The sequence below is a fragment of the Phascolarctos cinereus genome, unplaced genomic scaffold (assembly GCF_003287225.1).
Source record: "Phascolarctos cinereus isolate Bilbo 61053 unplaced genomic scaffold, phaCin_HiC Scaffold_1;HRSCAF=81, whole genome shotgun sequence".
NCBI classification, from domain to species: domain Eukaryota; kingdom Metazoa; phylum Chordata; class Mammalia; order Diprotodontia; family Phascolarctidae; genus Phascolarctos; species Phascolarctos cinereus.
Window position 1 is genome coordinate 218,666,132 of NW_027555514.1, and position 11,729 is coordinate 218,677,860.

Here is an 11,729-nt window from a genome sequence, read left to right on the forward strand (position 1 = left end):
CATTTTCTCTATCACTTCATTAAGCACTGACAATGCATAAAACAATAAATTGAGGCCTGAGTTGTAGTCTTTGTCAATTTCCAAGTTATGAATGCTCACAGTGATAATTTAATAATTGTCTCGCCAGACTCTAGCATACCTGGCTCCAGCACACTCCTACCTATAGAGTCACAGCTAGATCCTAAAAATTCTTAACACAGAAAAATATCATCAAAATATCCATCTTATAGCTTTGACAAAATTCTTTACATGTTTGAGATATGAGACCTTTAACTGAGAATCTGTCTATAAAATTCCCTCCAATTTTTTTGTTTTCCTTCTGATCTTGCCTACATTTGTTTTATCTGTACAAAAAACCTTTTAATATAATGTAATCAAAATTATCAATTTTACACCTCATAATGCTCTCCATCTCTTGTTAATTCATAAAGTGTTTGCCTATCCATAAGTCTGATCGGTAACATATTCCATGGTCTTCAAATTTTCTTGTAACATATCTCTTAATATCTAGGTCATATATCCATTTTGACCTTATCTTGGTAAATGATATAAGATATTGGTCTATTCCCAATTTCTGTCACACTGCTTTCCAGTTTTCCCAACAAGTTTTACCAAATACAAATTCTTATCCCCAAATCTTGTCTTTACACTTGTCAATTACAAGGATGCCCATCAATTGGGTAATGGCTAAACAAGTTGTGGTGTATAAGAAATGATGAGTTTCATGATCTTAGAAAAACACAGATAGACTTGCATGAAATAATGAAGAGCAAAATGATCATAATAAGAGAACACTGCATACTATTTTAAGAACAACATTGAGTGAATAACTCATTCTGACTACTGTTATCATTATTTGTCCTTCATTCTTTTTTTTCCCCCAAATTTTATTCAATATGAAACATATCTCTAGAGTTTTTATTGAGGAGGTTGACCACGTCTATGGCCATATCCACCTCTAAATTGGAATTCTGTTGTTGACCCAGCCCCAGCCTCGGCCTTCTTGCCAGCACCAGGGGAAGCAGCACTTCATCCGTATGTGTCTCTGTCAGCTTCACCTCGAGTAAGCAGGGCAGGTCGCTCACCCTCCAGACCTTTGGGCCTTGGCCTTCTTGTTCAGGAAGACTTCTGCGGAGCGTGGCAGGCACCATCTCAGGGGGCAGGTGAAGGTAATCCCAGAGATACTGAATGCCCTCATTGGTGAGGTACCAGTAGAAATGCCTCCATGCAAACTGCTCCTTAACATAGCCAAGAGACTTCAGAGACTGCATGGCCTTTATGACATGGAGATTGGGCATATTCTTGTCTGCCTTCTCAAGGTGCTTTCGCATGTGGACATCCTTCTTGGCTACCATTACTCCCTCCTTAAAAAGGAGTTCATAGATGGCAATTCTGTTCTTCTTGGGCATCAACATCTCAGTGGCTGCAATGGGTTCTGTTCTAGAAGGAGCCTGGGATAGAAAGGGTTTGTCCTTCATTCTTGAAGAGGATCATGATATTAGGAAGGTGATACCATGACTTGCAAGTGAATTGTATTTAAGTGAGGGAGGGCTGAACAAAATCACCAGCCTCACTTTATCCTCTGGAGCCATCTGGACCCAGTGGCAAGCTACAAATCAGGATGACTGTAGATGACCCCAGCTATAGTGGGAGACCTTGAACTTTTTAAGCTAAGGTCTTTCCTAGGTCTCAGTTTGACTGAGGCAACAACCATTCAGTGATTAAGACGAGGTAAGAAATAAGGCAAAGAATGACCTCTTTTACCTATTCAAGAAAAAAAATCAATCTGGGAGGGGAAGACTCTTAAGGTTTCTGGCCAAAACAGAAACAATTGCTATTTACACTTATTCTGAGCCATCAGGGTCCAAAAAATGAGTAGGTGGGGCTTGGGCTGAGACTTATTGTTGGCCAATCAATGACAGCCAGAGTATTTAAGGGTTTAAGGGTTTAAGACATGGTCCTTAAGAAAGAAATCTAGCCTGTAATCCCCCAAGATGTCTTTTGAGTTTTGAGTGATCAAAATTTATATTTCTTTGGTCAGAGCACCCACAGTTAAGGGTATTATACCCTATGTAGACAGAAGGAGAACAGAGAAGAGGAAAGGAGAGGTTTGGTCCCCTATGGGGCAGCCCATTCTACTTACAGGTTGTTCTTTGTCCTTCATTCTAAGTTAAGGTCTTAGTTTGACTGAGTCTCAATTTTCCTATTCAGTGATTAAGGCTAGGTAAGAAATGTTGCAAAGAATGGCCTCTTTCACCTAGTTAAAAAAAAAATCAATCTGGAAAGGAAAAACTGTTAAGTAACTTGCCCAAGGTCACACAGTTAGAAGTGTCTAGATTTTAACTCAGGACCTTCTAACTCCAGGACTGGTACTTCAAACACTGCACAATCTAGCTGCCTGACAAATATAAATTAGCCCATAATATATACTGGTTATGAGAGATGGAAGCTGAAGGATCATACTTCCAGCAAAGAAGCTTAACCACAAGAAATGTTTCCTAAGTTCATACATGTTTTGAAAATAAGAGACTACTTTCCCCTGCTTCTTACTTCTATATATTCCTATATTTCCTCTTAGTTTTTTCTTTGGTACTCTTGCTGCTAAAAAATAAAGAATGGAGCTAAGAGTAGAGTTATGTTTGAGATTTCCAGAATGTCAACTTCCTACAAGCACTTCAAAACTGTTCATTACCCCGACTGATAGAAACATTATTAAATGAAATATATATGGAATCCCTTTAAGATCATAACAAGTTAACTAACCTTGAATGCTCTTTGGAGAAAGTCTCCATGCAAACCCCAAAGGACTTCGCTATTCCCTGTAAGCCTGGGAAGTCTGGAAAATCCCTGAAAGTATAATTTGATAAGAGTATCAATCAAATATTGGGAAAGTTAAGAAAGTCTGAACTGACTCATATATCCCCAATCACATCTTGCTCACCCCCTAAGACACTGTTGTACCAGAAGGGAGAGAAATACAACAACATGCCACAGAATCATCTCTAATATCCTTTTCCTAGAAACGGGAATGAACAAACTCAAAAGAGACAGAAGCTACAGCCTGGCAAAGTACCCTCAACTTTATGACATCTGGGACTAAGAGAGGGTGGTGAGCCATCCCCTCTCCAGAGTCACTCAGTAGCCCATTCTCTTTCTTCAAGCCATCAAGTCCAGTAAGTTCTCTCATCCCCAGATTTGGTCCTATGACCACTCAAAGAGGTTACTTTTCATCATCTGACTAGCAAACTGGAACCAGTACATATTTCACATTTCTTTAACAAACATATTACTTGTCATCATGGCACTCTGTAAGCAGCCTTCTCTGTCTCATCCATGTAGAGAATCACATCAGCCAAGTATGCTAATGCCTGCTCATCAGCCCCCATCACAGAAATATCACAAGCAGAAGCATAATATAGAAGTGAAGGGGGTACTTTAGTGGTACAGACATCTGCTGGAATTTTCTCTGCCAAAAGGTAAGCAACTAATAACCTCTTGATTTGCTTCATTGATCATTTAATCCTTCAAAAGGTGGAGGAATCAACAAGAGGAAATTCTATTCTGGATCTGAGTTTTCACTAACAGAAAAGAACTGGCTGCTGATTTAGAAATGATGGGAACCATGGAGTTTGTGATAAAGAAGCAGAAATCCAGGCATTGTCTGACACGTATATACATTTTAGGAAACCAGAATTCAAAGGGTTCAGAGGAAAGATAGGTAGGCTGCCATGGACAAAAATACGAGAGGGGAAGTCAGGCCAGGAAAGATGAAAGATATTTAATAATGAAGTTATAAAGACACAAAGTGAAGCAATTACAGTGAGAATGAAAAATGGGATTTGTCTGACAATGTAGATGTGGATACAAAGGGAACTAATAAACCAAACTTAGATTTCCAAAACAAAGGATTAATACAAGAAGATGGCCCGGTGCTGTAACAAGAGTGTCAGGAATGCTAAAACTCAGAATGATCTGAGGCTGACAAGGGAAGTACACAGAAGAGGTGTTCTGAGGTCACAGGACCATAGAACTACCATTTGTCTTTGCCTGAAAGCTCTCACCATTAAAGCTGACCATAATCACATCTGTTTTTCTGACTTCCACATCACATCTTTTCCAGAAATAAAACAAAACAAAACAAAACACTACTTTTTTTTTCTTTTTATGCCCAATGCATTTCATCTTAACTTTTCATCTTAATGTTCAACCCACCAAGATCTGTTTGGAAAAAAAAAAATCTGTTTGGATCATGATTCTATCATCCAGTACATAAGCTATCTTCCCCACCTTTGAGTCTTCTGCACATCTGAAGATTGTGCCAATCCAAGCCCTTACTCAAAAGAAACTATAAAAGGCTAAAAAGCACAGGGCCAAGCACAGAAAGATTAAGGTTTTTTTTGGTTTGTTTGTTTGTTTTTTACTAATTATGATCTTTGGGCCAATTTTAGACAGTTTGGCTAAGGGGATACCTCCTAGCTATTCTCCACAAGGCTCCTTTCACTTCTTTGTTTCTTAGAGTATAGATGACTGGATTGAGTGCAGGGGTGACTACTGTGTACATGAGGGCAGTTGCTTTGTCTATGTCTGGAGTATGGGCAGCCTTGGGTTGAAGGTAAGTAAAGAGGGCTGTGCCATAAAAGAGAGAGACAACCAGGAGGTGGGAGGAACACGTAGAGAAAGCTTTGTGCCTGCCAGCAGCAGAGGGCATTCTCAAAATGGCCATGAGAATGCGGGCATAGGAGCAGAGAATGAGCAAACAGGGGCTCATAATAAAGAGCACAGAAACAGAAAACAACACAATCTCATTGTGGGAAGTATCCACACAGGCCAGTTGCACCACAGGCATGATGTCACAAAAAAAGTGCTGGATTTGTCCTGTGCCACAGAAGGGGAGAGTGAAGATCCAGGTGGTCTGGGCTGACTCCACAACCACTCCTGTGGTCCAGGATGCTGCAGCCAATTGCAAGCAGACCCAAGGGCTCATCAACAATGTGTAGCGTAACGGGTAGCAGACAGCAACAAAGCGATCATAAGCCATGGCTGCCAGCAGGCAGCACTCTGTCAACCCCAGGATGGCGAAGACATACATCTGAGCTGCACAACATGCCACACTCATTGTCTTGGGCTCCACCAAGAGGTGCACCAGCATCTGAGGCACCACACTGGTGATATAGCACATCTCCAAGAAGGACAGATTTACCAGGAAGAAATACATGGGAGTGTGGAGGGTAGGGCTCACACAGATCAGACAGATGATCACCAGGTTTCCTAACACAGTGAATGTGTATATGGCTAAGAATACCACAAACAGCATGGGCTGTAGCTCACCTAGAGAGGAGAAAGCCACGAAGGAGAACTTGGTGCAGAGGGTCTGGTTTTCCTTCATTACTGGCTCAGAGCTTGACATCTACAGAGACAACCGAGAATTATTTGACAGGTAGATAAATGTATTCATACATGCATGTGCAAACACAGACAAATATATACATAAAGCTGCTTCCTAGAGCTATGCACTGGGGTAGGAACCATGAAAACTAGCTCTTGATGCTAAGTATTTATTAATATTACCTAATACAACACATAGTAAGAGTAAAAAGATATGTCACAAATCAACCTAATAAAGCTCAGTTTTCAGGATGGTCTGTTGATACTTTCATCATAATGTAATGGAAATGGTTAAAATAAAAATTACCTTTAGAAAATTAGAATGTGATTGGTGGTCATTTCAACTTATCAGGATAAGATACCACGGGGTATTAAGTGACTGTACACAAAAAGGAACCATCATTTGCTGCCAGTAACCCCCCTTTTCACTAGCTCTCTCTAAGCCTTGAGTTTTGCCTTTAGAAATGAATATCATGCCTACCTACGTGCCAAATATAAATGTCTTTTCTGTTGTCTCTCTTTCCTCCTCTCTTGAGGCCACTAAGCACAAAACAGTTCAGTTTTAGAATGGGAGATGGCAGCATTTCTACTCTTGCTGAAGTCCTCTGGGACCAGAGGCCCAGTAGTCTTTTGGCTTTGTCTCAGAGGAATGTGTGAGGAAACAATAACATTAATCAGTGTGCAATTTGAGACAGACAGTTGCTGCATGTAACATCACTTCACTTTTCTATTGAATACTCCATATTACTCAAGTCATCTTTAATCCCTCATCTGCATATAAACCTTGAAAAAAAGTCATGGAATCTGGTCCACCTAGTGACTGCCCTCTCTCTGTATAACATAATGGTGCAGGAGAAATAGAATTATCATAAATGCATTCTCTGGGTCAAAAGTCCTCATATTGGACCAAGATCTTAATATTCTCTCCAGGCTTCAATGTTGTTACCTGTAAAAAAGTCACAATTACAAATCCAGAGCGCATGTTCATTGACTTCTATAGAGTCTACATCTATGTGGTTCTTAGGAAAAATCAGTCCTTGTTTCAAGGAGTTGAAATCTAATGGTATTCTGAAAACGTATCTTAGGATTTTTTAACTCTCAGATGCTCATCCATCTCTAGATGAAAGTGTTCATCTATGTTCATGAGATTTAAAATCCAAATTATACTAGTTATGGAGAGATGGAAGATGAGGGATCATACTGCCAGCAAAGAAAGCTTAAACATAAGAAATGTTTATTGTTTGCATGTGCTTTGAAGAATGATCAGAGAGCTACATTCCCCTGCTTCCAATTCTATATACTCCTCCAATTTTTTTTGTTTAATTCAACAAGCAATAAGCTTTCTATCTCTAGAGAGAATACAAAAATTGATAATTTCTTATAGATGCTGATGAAATTATTTTATTGATTCTTAGTAAGAATTCTTATTTTTTTTCTTTGATACTCTTTGCTACTAAAAAATAAATAATGGACCTAAATTTCTGGTTATCTCTGAGATTTTTAGAATCTTAACAGTACTTCAAAGTTATCCATTACCCACACTGATGGAAATATTATGAAATGAAATGTGTATAATCCTTTTAAGATCATAATACAATAACTAACCTTGAGTACTCTTTGGAGCAAGTCCCTAAACTACCCCAAAAGACTTGTCTATTTCCTTTAAACTTGGGAAATCTGGAAAATCCCTGAAAGTATAATTTGTTAAGAATATTAATCAACTATTGGGACAGTTAAGGAAATATGAACTGAATCCCACATCCCCAATCACATCATCCCCAACCTCTAAGCCTACGTTGTATTAGAAAGGAGAGAAATATAACAACATAACATGGAATCACCAGGCCAAAATTTAATGCAACTTTCTGAAGCTTCTTTAGGTGATTTCTCTTGATTTGTCTTATTTTCAATTAAATTGGAATCCCCAAGGCTTCATAATCTAGTAAACTTAACAGCTGTTCTGTTTGATCTGTTTTCCCATCTAAATGTGTGTTGTCTTACTGTAAATTAAAATATTGAAAAAGTTAATGCCTTTTCAAAACATTAACTCTTTTCTTAGCAGTAGGGTCAAATCTAATTAGTGTGATATTTATTTATTGTTAGCACTTTTAAAAAAATTCTGTTTTCTTTTTCAATTTTACTACGATGTCTAACATTTTCAGTTGTTAAATACTATTTCTTTCAGGGTTATAAACAAATAAATTAATGAACTGTTTCCAATTAAGAATATTTCTAAAGTGACATCAAAACTGAATGTAAGAAAGACATGAATCTATGTGACATTTTTGTTGTTGTTGTTGAGATGTTTCAGTCATGTCTGACTCTTTATGATGCTATTTGGGGTTTTCTTGGCAAAAATACTCAAGTGCTTTTGTCATTTCTTTCTATAAGTAATTTTACAGATGAGAAACTGAGATCATGCAGCTAGTAAGTATCTGAGGTGATATTTGAACACACTACTACTTTCTTGAGGGCCCAAGTTGATACCACTGCTTTTCAATGGCTCCAATGTATCCTCTAATGATATTTTTTATATCAATTAACTTTTATAATTATTTAAGAGAATCAAATAAGAAGGTCCTCTTATCAAAACTGCCCAGTTTTCTTCTTTCTGTCCTCTCACTTTAAGCACTTAATGCCTTAAAATGATTTTATTTAACTTCAGGCTTCTCCTGTCCTTGATTTGGGTAATTAATTTTTCTTTTTTTTTTTTTCAAACCCAAGCAATTCCAGGGTACTCAACATAACATTACCACTTAATATTCTATTTTTTTTTGCATTGGGGAACACCCACAGTTTTTGAGGTACAGTATGAATGATGAGCCTGAAAAGGATATGGACAAGGAGTAGACAGGCAGAAGGAGAACCAGGAAACAGTAAGGTCAAAAAATCTCAAAGAAAATATTCAGGAGAAGAAGATGGTCAAAAGGGCCAAATGTCACAGAAAGGGCAAATAGGATGAGGACTAAGGAAAGACTATCAGATTTTGTAGTTAAGAGATTATTGCTCATTTTGCAGAGAACTATTTCAGTTGAGTGTTGAGGTCAGATGCCAGATTATAAAGGGTTGAAGAGTGAGAAGGACAGGGAAGCAATAGGTATGGGCAGCTTTTTAAAAAAATTATTAAGTATTTTATTTTTCCACAGTTATATGTAAAAAAAACTCAGTTTTTAACATTCATTTTTAAAACTTTGAGTTCCAAATTCTTGAGAAGGAAAGCAATTTGATATAGGTTATACACATATGCAGTCAGGCAACATTTCCATAATAGTCATAGAGTGAGAGAAAACAAAGACCAAAAAAAAAAATGCTCAAGAAAAATAAAGTTAAAAAAAAAAGTATGCTTCAATTTGCATTCAGACACCATAGGTTCTTTCTCTGGGGCTAGCATTTTTCATCAGAAATCCTCCAGAGCCGTCCTGGATCATTGTATTGCTGAGAATAGCTAAGTCATTCATTGCAGATCATCTTAAAATATTGCTATTACCACTTTACATCAGCTCATACAAGTGTCTCCAGGCTTTTCTGAAAGCATTCCACTCATCATTTCCCATAGCATAACAATACAACTTGTTCAATCATTCCCTAATTGATGGGCATCCCTTCAATTTCCAATTCTTTGCCACCAGAAAGAGCTGCTCTAAATATTTTTTTGTACATATAGGTCCTTTTTTCTTTTTTCTTTTTTTCATCTCTTTTGGGATACAGACCTAGTAGTTGTATTGCTATGTCAAAGGATATGCATTGTTTTATGACCCTTTGAGAATAGTTCCAAACTACAGCATGCTTGAATCAGTTCACAACAGTGCACTAATTTTTTCCACACCCTCTCTATTTGCCATTTTCCTTTTCTATTCTATTAGCCAATCTAATAGGTACAAGGTAGTACCTCAGAATTGTTTTAATTTACATTTCTCCAATCAATAGTGAGTTAGGGCATTTTTTTTTTTCATATGGCTATAGATAGCTTTGGTTATGTTATCTGAAAACTGTTCATATATTTTAACCATTTGTCAGTTGGGGAATGGCTCTTACTTTCATAAATTTGACTCAGTTCTCTATATGTTTGAGAAATTAGGCCTTTTGATACGGATTATTCTTTGTATTTTTAATTGAGTAATTAGAAGCACAGAAAGTGTAAAATAGCTCACAATTAAATAGTTCTTGTAAGCTTTATTAACAAAATTTTACTGAGCTAGTCTCTAACAGAAGAGTAATGAAATAGCGGGACTATATATTTTTGAGAGTAGCTAAGTCATTCACAGTTGATCATCACTTTCTCCTAGTTCTGCTCACTTCATTTTGTATCGGTTTGTGTAAAACTTTCCAGATTTTTCTGAAAACATCCTACTCACTATTTCTAATAGCACATTAGTATTCCACCACAATCACATACCACAACTTATTTGGCCATTCCCCAGTTGATGGGCATTCCCTCAATTTCCAATTCTTTGCCCATAAATTCTTGGTTATTCATTGTTGGATTAATATGTATATACACAATAAATATAAGTAAATAAATACAAAATAATATAAATAGTTAAAATACAAGGTAGTTTGGGAGGGAGGGTATTAACAGTTTAAGAGATGAAGAAAGACTTGATATAGAAGGTTGTGTTTGAGCTGGGTCTTGGAGGAAGAGAGGAATTTCGTGAAGTGGAGGTGGTGAGGAACTACATTCTAGGTATGAATGGTGATAGGATGCACTGCCAGTCACACAAATTAGAGATAGAGGGTTTTGTGTGAGGAACAGAGAAAAGGCCAGTTTGCCTGCATCTCAGAGTGTAGGAAGTGGGGTAATGTACAAAGAGGAAAAAAAAGATGCATTATGCACAACACTGAAAGCATGATAAGTTTATATTTGATTCTAGGGAGCATAGGAAGCTCTTGGGGTTGTTGAGTAAAGGAGTGATTTTTCAAATGTGCATTTAACCACATCACTTTGAGTAGTGCAGAAAATGGATCTGAGCTTCAGCTATTTTTTAGTTTCTATTTGCTTCTTCCTTCATGGGGAAAAAACTTGTACAAGTGGACACTCGATTAATTTTCTTTTTTTCTGAAGGTAATGCCATTGTCATTACACACAGCCCTCCAAAATGATGCAATTTTTTTTATTAGGAATGAACTCAGAAAAAAAATTGGAGAGAGCTATAAATTCCCTAAATTTAGGGGAACCATTCAATTCCATTTAACAAACATTTAAATTCTTCCTCTGTGTGAGGGACGCTTGTAGGTGCTGAGGACACAAAGGCAAAACTGAAAGAGTACCTAACCTAAAACAGCTTAAATTCTGCTATGTTCACAGATAAGTGAAAACAAGGTAAGTTGGGAAGGGAGATAACAGTAAGATCCAAAAGATTTGGAGAAAGCTTCACAGAGCACCTTGAAAGAAGACAAAGATTATATAAGATGAAGAGGGAGTAGAAATGCATTCTGAGTATTGGGAGAGTGACTTGTACAAAGGCATGAAGGTAGAAAATGGAAGGCTGGATTCAGGGAGCAGCTAATGACACATTTCGTTTAAACTGTAGAGACTACATATTAGGGAAACAAAATTTTGATGTAATTGGAATCACTGGTTACAGCAAAAGGAGAAGTTTTGAATACTATTTATAAGTTCACTTATTCTGGCAGTGAACTTTCCAAGGATGTATACCTTGATAATGAGGTTGAGACACCCATTGCCAGAGCTCACTCAGTGTTTAGGAAGCTCCAAAGGAAAATGTAGGAGGGAAGAACTACTAGATTGCCTACCAAACTGAAGAGCTGTCGTGCTTACTTCAAGAGTGATGTCAAGAAACTGAATTATTTCCATGTGAATTATCTTAGGAAAATTCTGAAGATCACCTGGCAGGATAAGGAGGTACCAGGTCCTTTCTCAAGCTAAACTACTAAGCATTCAAACTCTACTGAAGAGAGCACAACTTGATGTGCTGACCATATTATTTAAATACCAAATGCATATTAGCCTAAAAGATTATTTTACAGAGAACTTACACAAGGAAGGCACTCACATGGTGGTCAGAAGTGCTACAAGGGCACTCTTAAGGTCTCTCTGAAGAACTTTGGAATTGATAGTGTGACATGGGAGATTCTGGCAAAGAACATCAAAGAATTGCAATAGCTCAAAAGAAACATGAGAGGTGCAAATTTAGGAGACAGCTCCACCCCAAAACTTTATATGGACCCGACCTGTGGCAGGGAATTCCTAACTTGTATTGGTCTGATAACTTGACTCCAACATAGTGATGTCATTTGGGGCCTTTTCGAGAACACTGGACCAGAGAATGTGATAAAGGCTGATGCCAGATTCCAAAAAATGCTTAAAACTGGAGATTGGGGAG

At 37.5% G+C, this 11,729-nt stretch overlaps 1 protein-coding gene and 1 pseudogene across 1 annotated transcript; both read right to left on the minus strand.

Moving 5' to 3' along the window:
- Positions 1–755: 755 nt before the first annotated feature.
- LOC110203040 (small ribosomal subunit protein eS10 pseudogene) lies at positions 756–1,498 on the minus strand (annotated as a pseudogene).
- A 2,946-nt stretch (positions 1,499–4,444) lies between these two features.
- On the minus strand, positions 4,445–5,927 carry LOC144455931 (olfactory receptor 10C1-like). The gene is made up of 2 exons (XM_078150251.1): positions 5,871–5,927; positions 4,445–5,407 (listed from the first exon to the last, which is right to left on the minus strand). Exon 2 carries the CDS (start codon positions 5,405–5,407, stop codon positions 4,445–4,447), a length of 963 nt encoding a protein of 320 aa, XP_078006377.1. The 5' UTR covers positions 5,871–5,927.
- Between the last annotated feature and the right edge of the window lie 5,802 nt (positions 5,928–11,729).